Source organism: Camelina sativa, chromosome 3 (genome assembly GCF_030686135.1).
Source record: "Camelina sativa cultivar CO46 ecotype springtype chromosome 3, ASM3068613v1".
Taxonomy (NCBI): domain Eukaryota; kingdom Viridiplantae; phylum Streptophyta; class Magnoliopsida; order Brassicales; family Brassicaceae; genus Camelina; species Camelina sativa.
This window is the reverse complement of record NC_141882.1, coordinates 30,200,279-30,226,558: the sequence shown is the minus strand read 5'-3', so window position 1 is coordinate 30,226,558 and position 26,280 is coordinate 30,200,279. Positions and strand designations below refer to the sequence as shown.

Genomic DNA, 26,280 nt, shown 5'->3' with positions numbered 1-26,280 from the left:
GATTTTGAGTTGTTAAGCAATCCAATCATTGTGGCCACACTGCATACGTGCGTTTTGTTGTGTACAATAATGGCCAGTAGAAACAGAACGTTTTAGCGTAACTACTTCAGATAGTGATAACGAACTACGTTGCCATATTAGTCTTGAGACACATCTTTAAATTTACGGTTCGCATATCTCTCCTCGAATTCAATTTGGTGATCGAACTTGATGTCAAGCTGAAAATTAGTCTTGAGATACACAAGAAAGTAGAAACTAGGGTTCTATTTATAATTAGGAAAAAAAAAAGGAATTATGAGACAAAATCTTCGAAATTAGTAGACGTGATTTAGCTGCATGCATGAAGTGGGAATAGAAACAAAGGATTTTGGAATATACGCTCGTTGTGATAGAACTTGTAAAACATGTACTAACGGTGGAGGGAACACAAAAAGTGTAAAATTGCAAAACCACTCTTTAAAAGAATTCGAATGGGCAGCATTTTGGCTTCTTCATCGATCATTAATAGCTTTGGTCAAAGAAGACGTTTTCCAAAAAGGGTCAAAATAATGAGTAAGTATCATAGAAAATTGTAAAAACAAGTAAACTCTTCCCACAAACGTTATTATAAAACAAAACCTTTACGAGAGAGAGACATAGAAAGAGGAAAAGAGAAGCTGGGTTTTCCTTTTGCAATGCAGATTTCTATTAAGACTTTGAAGGGAAAGAGCATAAACCTAGAGGTTGACGATAGCTCCAACTCCATCGACCTCAAGATCCATGGGGAGCCGATGCGTGAATTGGTTTTGCGTCTGTGTCCTGTTCCGGATCCAAGCCATTCGGATTTTTGTATCAACTCTCGGAGGTACTACTTCCACCTTCATGGTGAAGAGGTCCGTTACCATTGGAAAAATCAAGGCCAAGATTGAGGAGAAGGATGGCATTCTAGTGAAAGATCAGAGGCTGCTCTTTGGTGGCCAGTCACTCAGTGACAGTCTCACCATAGCTGACTGTGATATCGAGGATGAGTCGACACTTCTCTTGATGGTAGCTCTATGCGGTTGCTAAAATGTCTCTCTGTCTTGTTTTCCAAAACTTTTATTTTATCTATATCAGTTCCAGATACATGCTGTTCGATTTCCAAACACTATTCAGTAAATGTTTGGTTCAGTCTTTGCGCGAAAAGGAAAATAAGATTTATAACAACCATTACGACTTCATATCAGAAGAACATGACCTATCAGAAAGAAAGCGCAAGAACGATAAGATATCGATCACATCAAAGTCGTAATATCAAATTTCTCCCCTGCATGGCCGAGCTTAACATGACGAATCAAATACAAAAACCTAGCTAATGTGATTATGTAAGATAGTCGCAAAAAACATGACGAATTGGTTTAAGTGATAATTACTGTTTAACAAACTTAAGTGATAATTACTGTTTAACAAACTAAATTACAGTAAACATTTAAAAAAATTGGTTAAGGCTACTAACTGATTAAAAAAAAACAAGTAACTTTTATTCTATGATCTAAAAAACAATGTTTTAAGTATGCAACTAATTTACGAAACACTGAAAGTATATATTTCCTTCGAATCGCAGTTTATATTTGTCTCTTTTGTATGTAGAATACACCGGTGTTAAAAAAGAATGCTTAATTGCGTTGCTTTTCAACTTAGAAAAAATATTAGGAAAAGGCAAAAAGGAAACTAATAATTCAATACGCCTGCCCCTTTCTTGTTTACTGATGGCTGACAAAAAATAAAAAATAAAAATGGCAAAATTGGAAATCGTAAAAAAAGAAATGAAAGAGCACTTACGTTTTCACAAATCACAACGCTTCAGACAATATAACAAAAAGTATTATGAATTTATGGGAAATTGTAAATGAAAGTAAATTGTTCACTCACCAAAGATCTATATAAGAAAACAATAAAAGAGAGAGAGACACGAGAAGTCTTGCATTGCAGATCTCGCTTACTACGGTGAAGGGAAAGAACATAAAGCTTCAAGTGGAGGATATCTCAGACATCATCGACCTCTATTAAACTCCGATTAACCGGAGAAATAAGAGATACGATAGAGGAGAGACGCTTGAAGAAGAAAAGAGAAATGTGATTCTTCTTATTAATCCAAAGATAAAAGTTTTTTACAAAAAGCTTAACTAAAATTAACAAACTAATTAGTCTTTATAGTTAGACTAATCAACTCAATCAGATAACCGAGTTAAACCAATTTTAATAACCGATTATACTCTACTACGCCTCCCTCAAATCTTTATCTCCAAAGTGTCTGGTTTAGAAGACAAAGATTTGACAAAGACATTTTCTGCAACAGATGATGAAACGGTCGTGGATGGAGAGGCTTGGTAAGAATATCAGCATGTTGTTCTTCAATCGGTACATGGAGAGCTTTAAGTGTACCTTTCTTGAGCCGGTCCCGCATGGTGTGACAATCAATTTCGATACGTTTAGTCCGCTCATGAAAGACATGATTCATGGCAATGTGTAAGGCGGACTTGTTATCACAGAATAGCTTGGCTGGAGCGGCTTTTTTAATCTGTTGTAACCAGATGATCTCACAGGTTGCCTGTGCCATACTTCTATACTCTGATTTGGTGCTACTTCGACTTGCAACTGCCTGCTTTTTAGATTTCCAGCAAATGAGTGAAGAACCAATGTAAATGCAATATCCTGTGACTGAACGCCTTGTCTCCTTACAAGTAGTCCAATCTGCATCAGAAAATCCATTCAAGCAGAGATCTGAAGTGACAGGATACATCAAACCTTGTCTTGGATTCATCTTGAGATAACGGAGAACTTTGTGTGCAGCTTGGAGATAGATATCAGTAGGAGCTGATATAAACTGGCTAAGTTGATGAACAGCAAATGTGATATCTGGTCTGGTGATAGTTAGATAGAGAAGTCTACCAATGAGTTCTCTGTAAGAAGTAGGAGAAGATAACAGAGTGCCCATATCCTTGGTAAGACGCAGGTTTGGATCCATCGGAATAGAGCTCGGTTTACAGCCTAAGAGACCTGCATCCTCAAGTAGATTCTGAGCATATTTGCGTTGACACACTGAGATACCCTCTGATGATCGCGAAATCTCTAGTCCAAGGAAAAAGCGAGCCGGTCCAAGATCCTTTATCTTAAATTCAGACTGCAAAAGTGTCTTTAAATCTTGGACAGCAGCATCAGCAGCATCATCATTACTTGCGATCATAATGTCATCGACATAAACGAGCACAACAACAATGGAACAAATTCCTGATGGAAGCATAAAGACTTTAACGAACAGAGTATTGTCAGCAGGAGACTGAACGTAATTAGCTCCCAAGAAAACAGTAGACAAACATTTATACCATTGTCGTGAGGCTTGTTTCAAACCATATAAGGACTTGAGTAAACGGCATACCGGATTTGGAGAAAAACTACACCTGGTGGAGGCGTGTAACCTTGAGAAAGACTCATGTATATCTCTTCATCCAAGTCACCGTGGAGAAAAGCATTGGAGACATCCATTTGAGTCAAACTCCAGCCTCTCGCAGAAGCAAGTCCAAGAAGCAACTTAACACTGGTTAGTTTTGTGACTGGGGAAAAAGTCTCGAGATAATCAATCCCCTCCTGTTGTGTGAAGCCATGCGCAACCAGTCGTGCCTTATACCGTTCAATAGAACCATCAGAGTTGTACTTGATAGTAAAAACCCATTTGCAGCCAATTGCATGTTTTCCTGCAGGTAGAGACTCAACAGAAAAAGTCTTATTAAGTTCAAGAGCAAAGAGCTCATCATTTGATGCCTTTGTCCACTTCCCGATTTCATGGCTTGATGGAAAGTTTTGGGTTCTGTTTCAGCACTATAAGAAAGGATATAGGATTGAATCAAAGGTGTATATCGATCAAGGGTACAAACAGAAGAAAGAGGATATGGTGTAGTCTTTGTAGGTGATGGAGGAAGAGATTCAATGGGAGGAGGAGGTGGTGACGGTGTGGTTAACGAAAGTGGTATCTGTGTGGGTGGTAAAGTAGAGATAGAAGGAACAAGAGAGAAATGATACTCAGCCAGATAACTAGGAGCTTTAGGCTGTCGCTTTGGTCTAACATTAAATACAGAAGTATGATCCGTAGTAGACGTAGATACAATGCCAGCCAGAATGTACCATGATCATGCTCTAATGATGGTGCAGATGGTACAGTAGGAACTAAAGATTCTTCATCAATAAGAGGCATGCTTTCAACAAAATGCAATGGAACAGGGAGAGGCAAAATAGAATTTGGAAACATATCAACTGCAGAGGACAGTAATGGACTAGTCTTAAAAGGGAAAACATCCTCTTGAAACACAACATTTCAAGATATTGAAATAGCATTAGACTCTAAATCCATGACTTTATATCCCTTATAACCAACTGGATACTCTAGAAAAACACACGGTTTAGCCCTAGGAGAGAACTTATGACGCTCATGATTATTAGTCGAGACATAACACAAGGAACCAAAACTTTTGAGTAAACTATAATCGGGTAATTTGGCAGGTAACAGTTCATATGGTGATTTATGATCTAAAACAGGAGAAGGCATGCGATTGATTAAAAATACTGCAGTCAATACACAATCTGTCCAGTATTGCAGAGGGATATTCGATTGAAAAAGTAAAGATCTTGCCACATTTAAAGATGTTGATGCTTGCGTTCAACAACAGAATTTTGTTGTGGTATATAAGCACACGAAAAATAATGAATCATTCCTTGTTCCTTTATAATATCAGTGAATGCTAATTCTGGTGCATTATCAGATCGTATGGCCTTAACAGTGCTATCATATTGCGTTTTAACATGTTTAAGAAATATAGGAAAAACTGTATGAACTTATTTTTTATTTCTTAACAGATAAATCCATGTAGTAAGAGTACAATCATCAACCAAAGTAAGAAAATAACGAAACCCTTCTACAGACTCGACACTAAAAGGACCCCATATATCAAGATGGACTAAATCAAAAGGCTTATCTGCTAGATTGCCATGAGAAACATACGCTAACCTTTTCTGTTTAGCTAAAGGACAAATGCTACAATGCGAAGATAAAGAAGAACTCTTTAAAGAAGGAATCAAACTAACAAGTTTCTGGAGAACTATATGCGACGGATGTCCAAGACGTTGATGCCAAAGAGAATCATCAGAGACCACAGAAGCAAAAAAAGAACATGCTGCAGGAAGAGATGGAGAGAGGGAAGTATTCTCAGTTGCCAGAATGTAAAGGTCTTGAAAGACTTTACCCCTCTCAATCATCAAGCCCTGATAAAGTTCCTGAATCAAACAACAAGTATCAAAGAAATGTGCAGAACAAGATAATGTTTTAACCAATCTACTAACACTAATCAAATTAAATTTGAAATCAGGAACATGCAAAACATTATATAAAATCAACTTTTGAGAGATGTAAATTGTGCCTATATGAGTGATGGAAACCCTGGTACCATTCGGAAATGTCACAGTAATATCTGTAACGGGTCGTAAATCTGTAAACAAAGCTAGATTGGAACAAACGTGATTAGAAGCTCCACTATCTATAATCCAAGCATCATGCGGTAAAAGTTGTTGTAAAGAAGAGAAAATATGATTTTGGAAAATTATAATATGATTTTGATATTTAAGAGAAGTCGAAGGAAAAGGAATAGTGATACCAGAGGTAGAAGTCTCTGCCATCAAACCATGTTCAGATCCGTGGCCATAGCACTAGGAATACTAGAACCAGAAGATGTAGTTATAGGCTCTTGAACCTGAACTTGACCTTTGTATTGAGAAACCGTCTGATCAATTTGCTGCGGTGTAAATCCTTGTAAACTTGCAGGAACACCATTGGGAACCATGTACTGTGGATAATGAGTAGAAACAGGACCATACGACACATCTTCAGTCGGAAACATTCCAATCTCAGAATAAACTTGAGCCATTGCATTAGCCTTTTGCATAGAATTTGCATATGGCACCATTTGGTTAGAAGATTGTTGAGACATCCTTGGCTGAGACTGCATTGTTGGCATCCGAGGTTGGAATTGATTTGGAGGTCTGTAATTGTATCCCGCAGTATTAGTCTTTTACCCTAGTGGAAAACCATGAAGCTTGTAACACTTCTGAATTGTGTGATCCACTTTGCCACAGTGAGAGCAAATGGGCTTCTGAATAATCCTATTAGTATTATCAGCAGCTATATAGGCACTCTCTGCATCATTCATCGTAGCCACACTCTGAAAAGCCACACTGTCAATTCCTTTAGTCGATTTGACCACTATCTGTCGTTCATCTTGTGTCACCATGTTAAAAGCTTCTTCAATAGTGGGGATCGGCCTAAGCATTAGTATATGACGTCTAGCCTGATCATAACTCTCATTCAAACCCATCAAAAATTTAGTCACACGGCTTCGTTGCTGCAGTCTTTCCCATTTAGTAGCTGCATCACATTCACATCTTCCACAAGTACACACTAGAAGTTCCACATAATTCTTATGTTCTTCCCACAAAGAAAGCAAAGCCGTATAATACGTAGACACATCCATTGTCCTTGAACAATCTGAATAAGCTTCTGTTCAATAGAAAAGATCCTAGGAGCATCATCTTGCTTAAAACGAGACAATATATTCTTCCAAATCCCTTCAGCAGTAGGGATAAAAAATAAACTCTGTCCTATCTTTTCATCAACTGAATTCATCAACTAAGTAGATACTATATCATTGCATCTAGACCATACACCAAAATCTCTATGGTCTTCTTGAGGTTTTGAGATCGTACCTTTGATAAATCCAAGTTTGTTTCTGACATTAAGAGCCATCCACATCGATCAACGCCAGGAGGGAAAATCCGAAGCAGTGACAAGATGATCCGAAACGAGAACAAGTCCTGCATGGTCAGCACTATGCAAATGATACGGATTCTCATAATGATCAGTTTGATACTGCGGTTGAACATTCACTGGGTTCGGAGTGGGAGGTCGATTCACCGGAGCATTCAAATTACCAGAAGAACTCATTCTCAAAGCAAGAACAAGAAATCCAAAGAAAGTGAGACAAAAAGAGGAATCAAAAGCAAAAATCGAACTCACAAAGGTCAATCAAAAGAGAATTAAGAGAATCAGAAAGGTGTAAAAGACTCCGATGAGAAAATCGCACATAACGGCAAATAATTCTTGAACAAACTGAAAAGAAGAGCAAATCGGAAAACTCATCTCCGTCGCGAGATGCGGAAGCAATAGAAACACAATTTCATTGCTCTAATACCATATTAGTAAACATGGATACCCAACCCAAAACCAATTGGCAATGAGTGGAGGGATCCATGTACTATTTATATTGCCCCACAAATCTTATTTCTTTCGATGTGGGATATTGTCTAATATACCCCCCTCACGCTCAGGATTGGACATCTGTAGCGTGAAGTTTGTGGAACTGAACATCCACGGGTGAACCCACAACCGAAAGAAATTTTTAATCCACAACAAGACATGCCACTTATTTCTTTGGGAAAAAATGCTTGTTAGGCCTGATCATGCGCTCTGATACCATATTAAACTCCGATTAACCAGAGAAATAAGAGATATGATAGAGGAGAGACGAAGCTCGAAGAAGAAGAGAGAAACATGATTCTTTTTATTAATCCAAAGATAAAAGTTTGTTACAAAAAGCTTAACTAGAATTAACAAACTAATTAGTCTTTATAGTTAGACTAATCAACTCAATCAGATAACCGGGTTAAACTAATGTTAATAACCGGTTATACTCTAATATCCTCAAAATCCATGGACCTACACGTCAATTGGTTCTTGGCCTTGGTCCGGATCCTGGTCCGGGTGCTGTCATGCGGATTTTTGTATCGACTATAAAGAAGAGAACATTCATCCATCAAGGAGGACCACCAGTGGACCAGCTGAATCTGAACTTTCATGGCACGAAGCTTGAAAACAGTCGAACCATAGCTGACTACAACATCAGACCCCGTGCGAACCTTGTCATTATGCAGAGTGGTTGTATTTGCTGAATGTCTTCCTTTTTATTTTCTAAAAGGCTATCTGTTCTAAATACTTAATTGGTGGTGTGTTTTATATAAAATAAGATGTTTTAAGCTTTCGTTTTGGTAATTTTCTCTGACTTGATCACAAGGAAATTTAGTTGAAATATTTTGAATGATTTTGGTAACTATGCGTTCTCGTTACAACTAGGTTTTCATTTGTTTGAATCTAGTCCGTCTTGTGTTGCAAGACACTGGTGGTTATGCAATATCATGGGATGTTTGTATTTAAGTTCACTATTTATTAATAAATCATGGGAGTTCAACTCATTCTGTTCTACCAAAAAATATATATATACCGTGCACCAAAGAATATATATATATATATATATATATATATTTCCATAAATTTAAAAAAGATTATCAGGAGTAAAAGAGAAAAAGACTAAGTAGCTCTGTAAAAAAATAGAAAAAATTACCAATTTAAATATATATATATATATATATATATATATAAAAGAATATCTTATTAGGGGTCAAAAGAAGGTATTATATAAGACGTTGGACCACTAACGAAGATATATGCAAATTACATTTGGATTTGTCATTTGTATTACCTTTCTTTTGAATAGACCAAACTGTTAAAGGATTACTAAATTTTACATAACTTGCTGCGTGAAAGATTGAGTTGGAGAAAAAAAAAAAGCCTTTAGATCTAAGGCTGATTGATTAAAGTAATTGTATTCTAGACTTTATATCTTTCTGATTTGTGTTACATGATTTACCTTTGTATGCATGTTCCTTGCGGTCTAAGTAATGGTGATTGTAGTTGAAATTCTTCTTTTGCGCAGATTGTTCATATTATTTGCAAACATTCATCAATTCTTAGTATTTATAAACAACACAAAGAACATGACTATTAGTAGCTAGGACTAGACAAGATAGTGACTCATTTATTCTAGAGAATTTATTTGAAATATCCTTTTTGGGATTCCTCTTTTCAAAAATATTTTTTTTTTGAACATTTTCATTTTTATTATTTTTTACATAATTACAATATGTTCAATTAATTTTTCGAATTTTTTTTTAGGTTTGGGTCTCTATTTTACATTTAGGATATAGTTTTGATGGGTTAGAATTTAGTATTTAGAGTTTAGAGCTTTTATATATAGAAAATGAATATTTTTAAAAATAAATATAGGAAAAAAAGGTATTTTTGAAAATCCTCTCGTTTATTTTAATAGCTAGGGAGTAGGACCTATATACATATGTATGTATACATCGACAAAATCTACTTCAATTCAAACAGGGTTTTGAGATTATAAGGTCCAGTAACATTTGACGGTCCACTCCAAATAAGCACTGCGATCTGTCGATGGGCCTTCTCTGTCAAATGAAATGAATCGAAAAACAAGTAATCCGTATTACTTTCACATAACTCGTAGCCTTGTGCTGGTCCCAAAACTCGGCCTCCACACGTATTGATTCCCCTTAATGGTCCAGTCCCACAACATGCCTTTTTCCCTTCCTTAAACCCTTCAAACCAAAACCGTAACACAAATTATAAAATCCTTTACTTAATTACATGTAATTACTATGAGTGTTGATTTACCCTATTTTGAAGGATTGTTGATTCTTTCGGATAAAGAAGTGTGATAATCGTGAAGGGCGTACTTGAATCCGGATAGTTCACGCTCCAACTGCCTTAAAACATTAGGAAGCTTCTTGTTATGCAGATTGATCAGCTCGGTGAGTGGCTTGTAACAAGATCCTATCTTTGTTCGGTCTATAATCATTGAGGCTGGTGCACAATCATACGCTCCCAAATTCAAGAATCCAAGCTTTACTTGACATCGGATCAAAAAGTTTCACTCATTTGGCCACTGTCCTGAAGCGATATGGCCAAGTATTTGCAAAACTTTGTCCTGATAATGATAAACATGTGATGCTATTATCTCAAGTGAGTACATACTGGAAGAACAATGTACAAATGACAGCGGTGGCAATTGATAGGGTGATGGGTTATAGACTAGTGTCTAATCAGGCAATTGTTAGATGGGTGTTCTCTCCAGAAAATGTTGATCAATTTCATGTGTCTGATCAGCCGTGGGAGGTCAGTTGCGTTCTAACTTATCCGTTGTGACCCTCAACAGAAATATTTAATCTACTTTCTGTAGAGCATGTTTGTTTATATTCTGATTTTTGTTTCTCTCCCTGCAGATACTGTAGGAGCTAGAAATTTGCCACACTACGTAAGAGGTCCGAGGCTCAAGCTCTCGCAACAGGTCCGAGGCTCTCAAGCTCTCGTTATGGTCTTTAACCAATCGCAACTGTGGTAAACAAAATTGTGAATACACACACAACCTCTCCTTAAACGTTTATGAAATCTCAAATCAATCTGTTAGATGTTTATAGAACAACAACAGATTCAAAGAGTTAAGAATGTAGGAGCTAGAAATTTGCCACACTACGTAAGAGGTAATGATTTTGAGAAAACACACAAACGTTAAGGGGAGAATGGAGGCGAGACCGAAATCTCTTTCCTTAACTCTTTGAAACCCCCGCAGTGCGACGGGATTAGTGGTTACAAGAGTCCCAGGATACAACCAATCACTCAAACACACCGGCTCTATACGAACTACACTCTACGATACTCTCGAAGACACTTAAGACACTTACTTTGTGAGAGAGACTGCTGGATGTTTTGTGCTTTTGCTGTGTGTGAGAACAATCGATTGATTTCGTCAATTCACTATCTTCTAAGAGAAGAACTCGATGAGAATATATAGAGGACTTGGATGACTTGGGTTTTAAATTGATTCTCTACAACTTTTCCAAGTCCATCGCAAATCTAGGAGGTGGGCGACGTGAAGAAGCGACGATCTCTCAATGAAATCCAACTCTCCACTTGATCACGAAAACAAAGAGACCGAGTCTCACGGAAACGTGAAACACAGTTTTGACTCTATCCAATCTGACCCACTCCTCTTGGAGCTCCATCTTGAGCAAGACCAAACCATTAAGGCCTAATTTCTCATTCACACAATCCAATTTTATTAAGCCCACTAAGCTTAAATAAATTGAGGTCCAAACAGATACTTACTTGGCAATGCTCTTAACAAGACTTATAATCGTATCTCTGATTTAAGGAAAGAAATATTAAACATTACGAAAAATGTTTTGGTAGCTGAGAAAGCTTCAGCAAACGCACGAGTAGAGTTGGAGGCTGCTGAGAGCAAACTCTCCCTAGTTGAGGGTGACAATCCAGCGAAGATGAAGCGTTTGAACAGTGGAGAAGACAGACAGGAGAGGCGGAGTTATCTCTTCGGGAGTCCACCGAGGCAAAAGAGGCCCTTCTTAACAGAGCTCTCTCTGAAACCGAGGTATTATATCTGTTTTGAGTCCTTTTTAATGCAGCAGAAGATCTTATTCCTTTGGTTTACTAGAAGCCAACTTGCATTGTTTCATAGGTTCTACTGCTCCTGCTGTTCCAAAGTTTCTTGGGTGTGTTGAAGGAACGGCTCCCAGATTCAACAAAAGTGAGATCAGTGCAGGATCTAAAATCTATAGGTGCGGAAGATGACAAGTCATCGGCGATGGAGGTGGACAGTGAGAATGGAAACCCAAAGAAGAGTTGTGAAGTCGGTGAGAGAGAACAGTGGTCCATATCAACACTTGGCTATCTCACAGCGTTTACAAGGCAATATGCGAGCGAGGTAAAAAAAATACTAAGAGTTGGATGTTGTTTTAAGAAATTTAGACTGAATCTGACTTGTTTCTCCATGTCGTGTAGATATGGCCTCACATGGAGAAGGTGAAGATGTGCATCCTCTCTTTCTTCAAGCCATATCTTCTGCACTTCAGTTCCCTTTACAATGATCTTCTTCCATCTCAAACCTGTCTCTTTTGTTTTTGTTATGAGATTCTGACATTTAACAAGTTATTAGGAAATTTATGAGAATCGTAAAACGATAGTTTAAACAGCAGACTCATTTCTGAGCTTGTTTCTCAGTGGCACCGGAACGAAAATTTAAAGCATTTTCATTAACTTAAACAACTTTCATGTTATGGCTTTGAAGGAGTACGGGCAATAAGACGAGTTACACGTGCAAAGATCATTCTTCTACAATTTCTAATCCTTACACGTACATGCTTCTGCATGTGTACGTACTAGTCTTCCCTAGCGACCAAAAAAGGTCATATCACTTAATCTCACCAACCACAAAGTATCAGCATGATTAGATGTATTCCAAATGATTACCTACATGTATGGGTTGGGAAACAAATCTACAGACCATCCTTCCGGAGACAAATCTACAGACCATGCCCACTACCACTAGCCATTCTGACACCTCGTCACCTAGAAATTAGAATGACTCTGCACGTCTTCCTTAACTATTTTGATATTGCTCAAGTCCCAAAAAAACAAATTTGTTACTGCTTTCGGAAATCTTATATAGATTATAATTTCTAATTTATCAAATTAAGTTTTAACTGTGCAAATTCTGTATACAATTTTGACAAGAATATTTTTTTATTTTATTATTAAATTCACTAATGAGAAGTTGAAGAGATAAATAAAACAAAATTCATCTTTTTAAAATATGATAAGAGAAAAACAATACTAATACAGTACTCAAATCGCCAATTAGGAGGAGTATCATTTTGTATACTTGTAGCAGCAACATTGTGGTACTGGTTGGCCTTTAATAGGAGAATCACATTGTCCTCCATCATAATGTTGTCTACTACAGTCCATGTAACATTTCGTATTTCCATAATACTGCGCACATGACTCAATGCAACGAGCATATGGCTGGATCACTGCAATTAGACAACCCACGTTACATATATGTAAGATATTCGAATAAAATACTTCATCTTTTTATAGCCAAAAAAATAATAACATGATTTTAACAATTCTCTTCAAATGATCAAAGACCATTAAACAAAGACAACTCTACAAATGATCAAATACAATCGAACAATAGTAGCTAACCAGTTTCTGCCAAAACGTTGTTGTTAGAAAACGAAATTGTCATTATGACTATAAAGAAAATAGTCACAAATGTTTTCGGGATATCCATTGTACAATTTTGAGAAAGATAGATTTTTTTTTTTTAATGCTTCTTGGTCTTCATCAAAAGCTCTTTTTATATGTATAAAAATATCATTAATTGCCGCAGAAAATCTTTAAAATTCTTCTATAAATATGACATATTAATTTCAAAGATACTGTTTTGTCCTAAAGTTTTGGTAACTTATAAAATTAAATATTTATTATAGATTAAATCGTATAAAATTAACATTTACTAAAATGTTAACAAGAAAAATTAAATCAATCATCATTAACTGCTAGAACAAACTTAACAAAAATATTCCATAAACATGGGATATTGATTTAGCAAATATTGATAGGTCCTAGATTTTGGAAACTAATATAATTAATATAATCTTCTTGAGTGAATATAATAGCATATTCGAATTTATACTAACTATAATTCTGTCAAACTTTTTAAATATATTCTTTAATTAGCATAATTAATAATTAATAGAAATGACAAGGTCCAATCCTCTACAGTCGAACTACAAGCCTACAACGCATATTTGTTCTCATTATATCATAAATATATTCTATTATTTAGTTTACGTCAATCCAAAAGCACAATTGGAATCATATTCTTTACTGATCTTAATTTCCAAACTATCTTATTTTCACAGATTTTCAAAACTAATCCCATCACTACCTTCATTAGCATTCAATATCTTCCTAATCCTATATCCAATAATAATTAAATTATGAAGCTTTGCTTGCTCACAAAGTTTTTCTTATACTCTACTAGTGTATCTAATTCTTTTTAATTAATTAATTAACAGATTTTAAGCGATTATGTTTAAAACCAGATTATAATAGATAAGCCCATATTTTGTTTTTAAATTCTCTATATATTTGAGTTTGTAACGTTGTAACATATAAAGTATAAATATTCTTTCCGTATATATATAATTTTTATTAGGAATAAACTATATAAAATCAATATTATAGACATATGCCCTTTTTCTCAAAATTTGATGCCACAAGCAAATGTTTATTTTTCTATATCGTCTGCACCGCTCTGAGATAAACCCACATTAGTATATAATAGGCCTTTTGGTGCATGGTACATTATATTTGAAACGTGATTTAAAATTTTTATGACAAAAATACATTTCACCAAAAAGAATTGTATGTAAATAACAAAATGGAACAGCTAATAGTAAAAGATCACTAAATTTGGATCAGATATATATATATATATTTAGTTTCAGTAACTACAAACCCATAAAACTTTATATATATATATATATATATATATTTCTATATTATACATCTATATTCATTTTTCCCCACAACTTTTACGACTACATATTATATTTTTTAATGTGTTGTCCCGCGAAACTACATTCTATATTTTGCTAGACTGACAAAATTATTTGATACGCCTAACTGTTAAGAATAACATTTTGATGCCTGATTAATTTAAATGGTATATTTTTTTCTTTTTTCATATTCCATAATTTCCATTTCACATTCCACTCAAATAAACCAAACTCTCATGTGGATTAATGCGTTAATAAACAGTAATATGCCACATAACTGTTGAGCAATGTAATTAGAATTTCGACGTTTAACCAACTCTCATGTATTATATACTAGTAGTCTATATTGTTTATATTGTTTTTGGATAATTTTTTTGTAATTTTGGAGATTGTTAGTTAAGACAATATTAATTAAATAAAAATATTATATAAGATTTGAGATATGAAGGTTAGTAAAATGTGTATTTTTCTATTTATAAGAGAAATTGTAGTTAAGAGCATATGGAAAAATTATTATTTAATTGGATAATAAATGCACTAATCTTTATATCAATTAGGTAAATGTAATTTATACTTTCTCCGGTTTTTTACTTGTCGTTTAAGGATTTCTCACACAAATTAAAAAAAAAATCTATTCAATTATCTGTTTTACCCTTTATTATTATATTTTATAAATATTTCAATGGTCAAAACTTTAAAACAGTAGGAAGAAAACTGGAATATTCACCAAACATTTTCATTGAAAACCTAAAACGACAACTAAATTAAAAGAAAAAGAGAGAGTATTTCATTGATATAGGAGTCATATAAACTTTGTGAGAGTTATAGATATGCAATCATTATATATTAATATATTTTCTTATTTATGTAATTTTTCTAAATACTATTATTAATCACTCATTGCATTACTATAAATATTACAAAAGTTACAAAAATGAGAGTTAGTACAACATATGAGATTGATGAGATAGAATAGAAAAGTTAATAAAAAATGTGTCAGATTTATAAAAATAAATTATTGTGAATTAATTACTAAAATTGTCTGTTGTTTTAAATATATATTTAAGAGTTATATTATAAATATAGATTTATGAACGGACATCTTAGCTAATCAAATCATAAATTTAAATATATATTCACTTCTCTTTTTAAACAGAAATATATACAGTTATCTCTTTATAAAAAAATATATATTCAATTCTCATTTAGTTATTTAGATATTATATATCAAAATATCCTTTAGTTTAATTTAAATAGATTGAAAATGAAATAAAATAATGTAATATCAAGATCATGTGAATTATTTATATTAAAGTATGGAGATAAAACAGCCAATTATTACTCGACATTATCCTATATAACCCAAATATATATATTATAATCTTATATCCTTAAGCGGGAAAATCCTATAAAAACCACAAAAGTGAAAATGACTTCAAGTTTAAACCTTCAAACTATTATACTTCCAACTAAAACCACCAAAGTGTTAAATTTATTAAATCAAACCTTCAATATGGCATTTGTGTATGTGGGTTCACATTTATCACCGGAACAATTAACTCCGTTAACAGAATAGTTCACCCCGTCAACTGGAGAATAACTCCGTTTGTTCTATTAACTAACATGATTTTCATAAATTAGGATTTTAAATGCGATAATTAATTATAAAAAGTAAAAACATTACAAAGAAAAAAGAAAAAATCAAAATAAAACAAAAAGATAAAAAAAGAAATCATTCTATAAAACATAAACCATGTTCATATAAAATGCTTATGAGTCATTACAAAAAGACATCGTGTAAGTCTTTTATTTTATTTTTTACTTACCTTAACCCCTAAATCGATTTGATTTTGGGCATTTTTTATTATTATTATTTTTAATTATTTTAATTATTTTTATTAATAGAAAAATATATTAAAAATCACATGTGGGTTGTTAGAGGAACGAAGTTATTGTTCAGTTGACGGGGTGAACTATTCCGTTGACGGAGTTAACTGTTCCGGTGATAAATATTGACCCACGAACATGAATGCCAGTATGCCACATTGAAGGTTTGATTTAATAAATTTGACATTTTGGTGGTTTTAGTTTGGAGTATAATAGTTTGGAGGTTTAAACTGGAAGTTGTTACCATTTTAATGGTTTTTTATGGGATTTTCCCATTCTTAAACTATTTAATCATCAAATTATCTGTTAAGCAAAAATTTTGTTATGTATATTAACTATTGGACAAGTTATAAACGAAACTTGTACTTTAAGCGGAATTGTCCTTAGAAAGGTTATGAAGCTACAAACTTTTCTATAAAATTAATAATTAAACAAGTGTTGTAAATGGACAAATTAGAAGAATTTCGAACTTGTCCATTAAGTAAAATTGTCTACGAGTCAGCCTCCAAATGATAAACAACTTGTCCATTTGGTGAATAATTATAAAAAGTGGTCCACAGAAACAAGTAAAGTTAATTGACAAGAAAAAAAAACGAAAAACAAGTAAAATTAGTTCTTTTTTCCTCTTTTTCTGCCGGTTAACCTTAGATCTGAATCTGTTTATTTTCTCGAGTTTGTCTTTCCGAGGCCAGTGAGAGCCCTTCTAGTCCGACTTCCTTTCTTAGTTGTTCTTCTCTTTTCGATCCGAATTTATATTTGGGAGGTTTGGTGCTTGGCAATTGCGGTGTAGCGGAGAGATGCTTTGGGTCTGCTGGTTTGAACGAAGTTCAAATTGAAGAAGGAAGATGAACAAACACATTCATGAAGGAAAACAAATTAATGGTATTGCCATGGCGACATAATTGCTTGGACAACCACTAGTTTTAGCATATTCATTCGCCAATTTTCTTGTAGCAAATCAAAACATGTAAAATCAATAAAGAAACTTAATTTACCATATGTTAGAGCTTAGAAAAACAAAAAAAATAGAAAAATTACATGTTCCACAAAAGAAAGACATGAATATTTCCCCATTGTTTATGTTTCTGTTCTCATCTTGATTTTTTTAATTAAAAATATATTTTCAATAAATTATTGCGATATGTATTTAGTAGGAAAGGACATAATAGTCTTTTTCAGTTATCTTTGTGGTAGTCGGGATAATATATTTGCAAATGTTGTAGCTGTGTTGAGTTTTAGTATGAAATGTAGTAGAATTGTTAGTTTTCTCTTTTATTAAATATTAGGTTAGTACCCGCGCTATGCTGCGGGTTTGTTTTTATATGTTTTTATATAATTTTTTTTGTTTTGTTTTTTTTTTAAATCATAATTAATAGGGTAATCGTGGTAAAACAAGTTTTTATAGTTTTTTCTTCTAGAAAAAATCGCATTATGCCGCAGAATCTAACTTTCAAATCTCAAGAGTCTTCTGCACTAATGCTCTAGCTTCTTTTAAATCTAAATCTGTAAAACTTCTCAACTCCATAGCCTAATCATCAAACTTCAATTTTATCTTAAACATAGTTCTCTACAGCTGACTCACTCGAACTACTAGCACTATATCCCTGATTCGATCCCGCCACGATCCCACCAGCACCAGGTATCATAACAACAACGGTTCAGAGTTTTCTGATGGTGACAAGGATCAGATCTCGTCTAATGAGTCTGAACACACACTTCGTTGGTGGACTATATATGAGGCTAAGTTGGATCGCGTTGACTCGTTGGATTTGTTGGGAACTTCCTCTGATCTAAATCTTCCTTTGAGTTTTAGAACTAAGGAAAGACTGAAAATTTCTACACAGAAAAAGAGTGGAATATTAAGGTTCAATTTGGCAGCCAAATCTGAAACATAACATCAAGTATGAGAGACTCGTAGCCTTCACTTGCTTCAAGAATGGTTTGAGACTATTGTTCTTTCTTTGGATGACCTCCGATTAGGGTTTTGATGTCCTCTTTCTTTCCTCTGGTGTTGTGTTCGTCACCTTCCTCAGTTGCCATACAAAGGTTAATTTGGGTTCTTTTACTGTTTTTCTTGGACACTATTGAAATTGGGTTGGGACCATAATAGAAAGCAGAAGGAATGATGTGGAATGGAGAAGTATTATTATTGGACAAAAATATTGAGTTGTATTAATCCTTATAATTTGATTGGCTAACTGTTTTAATTAATGTGTCAACTCCTCCTTTAACTAAATAGCTGAGGTGTCAACACTCGAGAGAAGCACATCCAGTTTTTATTATATTGATGAGGCCTGTTTTATTAATTATGAGGTCTCTTCTATCAATTATAAGGCATTTTTGCTAATTTTGGGGCCTTTTAAAACATTTATGGGGCTTTTTACTAACTATGGATCCATTATTACTTATAATTTAATAATAATTATTTTTTTTTTTTAAACAGCAAAATGGACTTGAAAATTTGAGACACAATACTAATGTGTCATAGGAATTGGTGAAGGACCACTATGAAAGGTGACTTTTAATAATTATGCATACTCAATTACTCATTAGTTGTCAAACATGGAAAAGACAATATACCCATGTAACTGAAATCTTAATGTAGAGACATCATGTATGTAAGATGGAATTGTGATGTATTTCTTAACATGTTTTTTTATTGGTTTTGTAGTAATTGGAATCCTCATGTTGATCTCGAGGCTATAGTGAGAGCCCATCGTCTTGGCCAAACAAACAAGGTGTTCTTTTCATAGCATCAAACTGCGATTGAGTTGCAATATATATCATTCTTTTTCTATACGACTGATTGAGAGCCTATATTGTATTCCTTAGATATTGCTATGGTAAATTATTATCTAAGTAAGACAATATAGACTAAATCTGTAACATAGTTAAAACATGAAATTAAAATATTGCAAGTCCATCTCACATTGACACCATGAAAAAGTAACCAATATGATCAAGACAATGAGCCTTAGCCATAGGCTAGAGATTAACATGAGGATTCTAATCACTAAAAACCAATAATACATATCAATAAAAACATTATAACCATGACAATTTTAATTCATACTATTTAGTTTTAAAATATTCTCATTAGTTCAAGATGAAGAATTGTTTTAGGAAAAAACCTAAACCAGAAGAAATTGTTGCTACATTAATAAACTTACAACAGAATCAAAAGAAAATTTTGTGTTTTTGACATAAAAAATTAGAAGAAACTATAGAAACATATTGACTATTATCTTATTCTAGGAAAACTTATTTCAAGTAAACTAAAATAAAAATTAAATCTCGGGATTAAATATATATGTAAAAGAGATAATAATTCGATACAAAATTCAAGATCTAAGGCTTGTATTGATTTAAAAACATTACAAATAAGCACACTATAAATTTAAGATTATATGCATATAATGACATGTTAATTAATAAGCTATTAAATAAATCTCATCTAAATTCATCAATTTTACAAATGAAACCATTTACAATATCTAATTTGAAGAACAGTACTCTATAAAAACCTAACTATCGTTAATTATTATATGAATTCGATATTATCGAAGATACCTTTAAATCTTTCATAAGCTGCCCATTTAGATTTGGTATTGTTTACAAAACTAAAACATTTTTAATGATTATCATGTTTAATACGTAAATTATCTCGATTTAACTAAAATAAGAATCGAGATCTCAGACTGGAATATATATGAATTAGAGACAATTATTCAATACAAAAATTATAAAAATCAAAGATCTAAGACTTGCATAGATTTGAAAAATTATGGATAAATACGCAATGAATCTATGAGTTTGTGGAGAACAAGTTAATCGGTGATTAGATAAATCTCATCATAATTCAGTTTAACAAATAAAAAAATGCAATACATAATATGAAAAAGAAAAAGAAAAAAACTAACTATCCATTAACAAGTTTATGAATTTGAGATTAGTGAAGATACCTTCAAATCTGTCATGAATGTCCAGATCGGATTTAGAATTCTTAACAAATCTGAAAGGTTTTTGACGACGACAAGATGACCATCATAAGATAAGATGTCATCTTTTACTTAAATGAATCAAACAGACACAGTATTTTAGGTTTATATATCTTTCTTTTTAAGGGTTTTACTAGATAGGTATCTAAAAATTATTGAGCCTTTTATTTAGACCGCATAATATTAATATTAGTCTTTGGGCCAATACATAACTCGGTTAGTAATAAAAAAATTATTAGACCTCTCAAGTTCCACTCAACCCGACGACTTTTAGAATTTGTATGAGAGTTACCAGTTGAACTAATAAACTTGTCACTTGGTCTTAATAACTATATATTATACTACAAATGATGTTTTGTATATCAAAGAAATAATTTTAAGTATATTAAATTTTAAATTTTGTTATCTATAGTATACACATCATGATACATTTGAAACTATCATATAATATCAATTTCATATTAGCAAATATACCTTTTCTTTAAAGAATTTTCGATCAAATTTGTAATATGTTTATAAGTCTCGAATGTTTTGACAGCTAAAAGATGACCATTACAATATAAGATTTCATCTTTTTCTTATAAGAAACAAATGAACACATTATTTTACATTTATATTCTTTCGTTTTTAGGATATTTTTATATGCCTTTTCAAATTAATTGGATCTTTTACTTAGACCACATAATTGATAACGCTAATATTAACGTTTGGGCGCAGTCATAGAGCCATGCCTAGAGGAATGGAAGTCGAAGACGATATCCTGAAAAAAACTCGAAATAATAATTACCAAATCTAATTAACAAAAAAGATAGAATACAAGTTCCCAGTGGCGCAAATCACAAGTTCCTTTCGGCAGGGACAACATTGAGGATTTGAAACGTCAATTAGAGGTGGCTCTGGAGGATGATTCTATTCCTTCTTATGTGATCTCGGATTTACAGAATAGGTTGCACCAAGCATACGGGGATGAAGAAATTTATTGGTATCAAAAGAGTCGGAATAAGTGGATGCGATTGGGAGACAAAAATTCAAAATATTTTCATGCCCAAACAAAGCAGCGACGTGCTCGCAATCGGATTACAGGTTTGTTTTCTAAGGATAATATTTGGTCAACTGAGGATGGTGACATTTGTGACACGGCGGTATCATATTTCGAGGAATTGTTTACTTCAACAAATCCGGCCAATTTGGAGGAGATCTTAAGGGAGGTAAACCCGGTTATTACAGATGAGGAGAATGAGCGGCTTATAGGTCCAGCAACAGAGGCCGAGGTAAAGTCAGCTTTGTTTATGATGCACCCGGATAAAGCCCCAGGTCCAAACGAGATGACCGCTTTGTTATTCCAGAAAGCTTGGGGTATAGTGAAATTGGATCTTGTGGCTTTGATGAATAGGTTTTTGTGGAGGGGATTTTTGATAAGAATCTTAATCGAACTCATATTTGTCTTATTCCAAAGGTGGCCAAGCCAACTAGGATGGCAGAATTGCGTCCAATTAGCCTATGTAATGTGGGATATAAAATCATTTCAAAAATATTGTGCCAGCGGCTTAAGAGAGTTTTACTGGGCCTTATTTCTGAGACCCAATCGGCTTTTGTTCCTGGCCGATTGATCTCAGATAATATCCTTATTGCACAAGAGATGTTTCACGGTTTACGTACCAACCCGTCTTGTAAAGGGCAATTTATGGCAATCAAAACAGATATGAGTAAGGCTTATGATAGGGTTGAGTGGGACTTTCTCGCGACTTTGTTACACAAAATGGGGTTTGCAGAGGTATGGGTGTCGTGGATAATGTTTTGTGTCACTTCGGTTGAGTATAGAGTTCTTCTCAATGGCCAGCCCAATGGCTTGATCATTCCTCAGAGAGGGTTACGTCAGGGGGATCCTTTGTCTCCTTATTTGTTCATTTTATGTACAGAGGTTTTAATTGCAAATATACGGAAGGCAGAAACAAACAAGCTTATTACTGGGATAAAAGTGGCGAATAAATGTCCACCTATTACGCATTTGTTTTTTGCAGACGATAGTCTGTTTTTCTGTAAGGCGGATAGGGAACAATGTCGGGTAATTTTAGATATCCTAAAACAGTATGAATCTGCTTCGGGACAACAAATAAATTTTGCCAAGTCATCGGTTCAGTTTGGCCATAAGATTGATGACACAAAGAAGTCGGAATTACAGGATGCCCTTGGGATCACAACTTTGGGCGGTATGGGGTCATATCTAGGTTTACCTGAAAGCTTGGGTGGGGCAAAAACCAAAGTTTTTTCCTTTGTTCGTGAACGACTTCAGAGTCGAACGAATAGTTGGACGGCAAATTTGCTTTCGAAAGGGGGGAAAGAGGTAATGATTAAATCTGTGGCTACAGCTGTCCTGACTTTCGTGATGTCTTGTTTTAGGATACCAAAAACAATTACATCCAAACTTACGAGTGCAGTGGCGAATTTTCGGTGGAGCACTAATGGTCAATCAAGGGGCATGCATTGGCTTGCTTGGGAAAAATTATGTGTCAGCAAACAGCTCGGCGGTCTCGGTTTTCGGAATGTGGACGATTTTAATTATGCCATGTTGGCTAAACAGCTATGGCGTCTGATTGATGCTCCGGGCTCACTGTTTGCCAGGGTTTTTAAAAGTAGGTACTATAGAAATACGCATCCTTTGGATCCTATTAGGTCTTACTCCCCATCATACGGATGGAGAAGTATATGTTCCGCTCGCTCTCTGGTTAATAAAGGACTTATTAAATGGGTTGGCTCCGGGGACACCATTTCCATATGGTCTGATCCTTAGGTGCCAGCTCAATCCCCGAGACCAGCTAGGGGCCCGGTAAAGGACCTCTCTCTTCAAATGAATCATTTAATTGATCGTCAGACGAACACTTGGCGGATGGACATGCTTCATGAGCATTTTGATCCACTTGATGTGGCTTTGATCCAGGCTATACCATTAGGAGGAAATAAAAGGGGAGACCCTTTCGGTTGGCATTTCACGAAAACAGGGAGGTATACAGTCAAATCGGGTTATCACACTGCACGGCTTGATGTAAATCAGCCTTTCATGGCTCGTGGCTCTGGGCCAGACATAACACCCCTTCTCGCTAGCGTTTGGCGGGTCCGATGCCCTCCAAAAATTCAACATTTTATGTGGCAGGTGTTATCTGGCTGTATTTCGGTCTCGACTAATCTGGGACGTCGTGGTATTGCATGTGATTTAGGATGTGTTCGCTGTGGAGCGGAGGAGGAGACAATAAATCATGCAATTTTTGTTTGTCCTCCTGCTCGTCAGGTATGGGCTTTAGCCCATGTGCTGGTGGGCCCACTTTCCTTTTCGACAGATTCGGTGTATGCAAATGTGGATCATTTCTTAGGACAGCAGAATCCAGGGGCTCATGTTGTAGCTTTTCCTTGGCTGATATGGTATATTTGGAAAGCCCGGAATGCACGAGTTTTTGAAGATATTGTGGAGAAACCAGAGGATATTGTGAGGGTTGCAGAAGGAGAAGCTATAGGGTGGCAGCAGGCTCAAGTATAGGATGATGTAGACATCTCTCACCCTATCCCTGTAGGTTTATCGGGTCTGGCGGGTACTACTTCACTCCCACCCGTTTTCTCGGGCTATCGTTGCTTTATAGATGGTTCCTAGAAAGCAGGAGACCAATTTGTAGGTGCTGGATGGTGTTGTACCTCGCTCCAGGTTGTGTCACCGCTGATGGGCGCTAGGAATTTTCGTCGAAGTCTATCACCATTACATGCCGAAGCTGAAGCTTTTCTTTGGGCGATGCGGTGTATGATTGGTAATGATTTCCGAGACGTGGCTTTCTATACGGACTGCTCCGATTTGGTGAAGATGGTATCTTCTCCTTCTGACTGGCCAGCCTTCACGACGTACCTGGAAGACATCAAGATTGATAGGGAAGAATTTTCATCTTTTTCTTTATCTTTAATTTCAAGAAACGCTAATGTTAGTGCGGATTCCTTGGCACGCCAAGCGTGCACCTCTCCGCATCATGTTTTGTTTGTAAACAACTTTTCTTCGCATTGGCTCGTTTGAGTTGATCTTTTGTTGACAAAAAAAAAAAAGATAGAATACAAGTAAAATTTTATTTTTAAACATAATTATTGTTTTATATATAAGATGATCTGTTTTGTTTCTTCATATAATAGCAAGTGCTCTGTTTTTTACTTTTATTTATATTTTTAATAGTTTATTTCAAAAAACTTTGTTGATTTGCCCAAAAACAATTTGTTGTGGTCAAGCTAGTATCATCCATAAGAAATAATTTTGCATAATAGATCTTCTAACTGCCCATTTGTTTTGAATCGTTTGTTCTTATAAAAGAAAATTTTATTTTTTAAAGAAATTATTGTGAAAAAGTAAGGATTTTGAGTTGTTAAGCAATCCAATCATTGTGGCCACACTGCATACGTGCGTTTTGTTGTGTACAATAATGGCCAGTAGAAACAGAACGTTTTAGCGTAACTACTTCAGATAGTGATAACGAACTACGTTGCCATATTAGTCTTGAGACACATCTTTAAATTTACGGTTCGCATATCTCTCCTCGAATTCAATTTGGTGATCGAACTTGATGTCAAGCTGAAAATTAGTCTTGAGATACACAAGAAAGTAGAAACTAGGGTTCTATTTATAATTAGGAAAAAAAAAAGGAATTATGAGACAAAATCTTCGAAATTAGTAGACGTGATTTAGCTGCATGCATGAAGTGGGAATAGAAACAAAGGATTTTGGAATATACGCTCGTTGTGATAGAACTTGTAAAACATGTACTAACGGTGGAGGGAACACAAAAAGTGTAAAATTGCAAAACCACTCTTTAAAAGAATTCGAATGGGCAGCATTTTGGCTTCTTCATCGATCATTAATAGCTTTGGTCAAAGAAGACGTTTTCCAAAAAGGGTCAAAATAATGAGTAAGTATCATAGAAAATTGTAAAAACAAGTAAACTCTTCCCACAAACGTTATTATAAAACAAAACCTTTACGAGAGAGAGACATAGAAAGAGGAAAAGAGAAGCTGGGTTTTCCTTTTGCAATGCAGATTTCTATTAAGACTTTGAAGGGAAAGAGCATAAACCTAGAGGTTGACGATAGCTCCAACTCCATCGACCTCAAGATCCATGGGGAGCCGATGCGTGAATTGGTTTTGCGTCTGTGTCCTGTTCCGGATCCAAGCCATTCGGATTTTTGTATCAACTCTCGGAGGTACTACTTCCACCTTCATGGTGAAGAGGTCCGTTACCATTGGAAAAATCAAGGCCAAGATTGAGGAGAAGGATGGCATTCTAGTGAAAGATCAGAGGCTGCTCTTTGGTGGCCAGTCACTCAGTGACAGTCTCACCATAGCTGACTGTGATATCGAGGATGAGTCGACACTTCTCTTGATGGTAGCTCTATGCGGTTGCTAAAATGTCTCTCTGTCTTGTTTTCCAAAACTTTTATTTTATCTATATCAGTTCCAGATACATGCTGTTCGATTTCCAAACACTATTCAGTAAATGTTTGGTTCAGTCTTTGCGCGAAAAGGAAAATAAGATTTATAACAACCATTACGACTTCATATCAGAAATTGTAAAACAAGTAAATTCTTCCCACAAACGTTATTATAAAACAAAACCTTTACGAGAGAGAGAGATATAGTAAGAGGAAAAGAGAAGCTGGGTTTTCCTTTTGCAATGCAGATTTCTATTAAGACTTTGAAGGGAAAGAACATAAACCTAGAGGTTGACGATAGATCCATGGGGAGCCGATGCGTGAATTGGTTTTGCGTCTGGGTCCTGTTCCGGATCCTAGTCCAAGTGAAGCCATTCGGATTTTTGTATCAACTCTCGGAGGTACTACTTCCACCTTCATGGTGAAGAGGTCCGTTACCATTGGAAAAATCAAGGCCAAGATTGAGGAGAAGGAGGGCATTCTAGTGAAAGATCAGAGATTGATATTTGAAGGCAAGCGGCTCGATGACAGTCTCACCATAGCTGATTGTAATATCGAGGATGACTCGACACTTCTCTCGATGGTAAAACAATGCGGTTGCTAA

The 26,280-nt window shown here is 34.9% G+C and overlaps 2 protein-coding genes, 1 long non-coding RNA gene and 1 pseudogene across 3 annotated transcripts; all 4 read left to right on the top strand.

Annotated features, from left to right (window-relative positions):
- The first annotated feature begins 666 nt into the window (after positions 1–666).
- Positions 667–8,010, top strand: LOC147947895 (ubiquitin-like). The gene is made up of 2 exons (XM_087496424.1): positions 667–793; positions 7,815–8,010. The coding sequence occupies exons 1-2, from the start codon at positions 675–677 to the stop codon at positions 8,008–8,010; spliced, it is 315 nt and encodes a 104-aa protein (XP_087352550.1). The 5' UTR covers positions 667–674.
- A 3,252-nt stretch (positions 8,011–11,262) lies between these two features.
- LOC104779357 (uncharacterized) lies at positions 11,263–11,861 on the top strand. Its single transcript, XR_002037580.2, has 3 exons — positions 11,263–11,363; positions 11,451–11,696; positions 11,774–11,861. It is a non-coding gene; the product is annotated as an uncharacterized LOC104779357 (long non-coding RNA).
- An 8,341-nt stretch (positions 11,862–20,202) lies between these two features.
- LOC147947894 (uncharacterized) lies at positions 20,203–24,185 on the top strand. The gene is made up of 6 exons (XM_087507487.1): positions 20,203–20,246; positions 21,082–21,496; positions 21,769–22,569; positions 23,017–23,751; positions 23,920–24,075; positions 24,177–24,185. The coding sequence occupies exons 1-6, from the start codon at positions 20,203–20,205 to the stop codon at positions 24,183–24,185; spliced, it is 2,160 nt and encodes a 719-aa protein (XP_087363613.1).
- A 1,720-nt stretch (positions 24,186–25,905) lies between these two features.
- Positions 25,906–26,280, top strand: LOC147947893 (ubiquitin pseudogene; annotated as a pseudogene).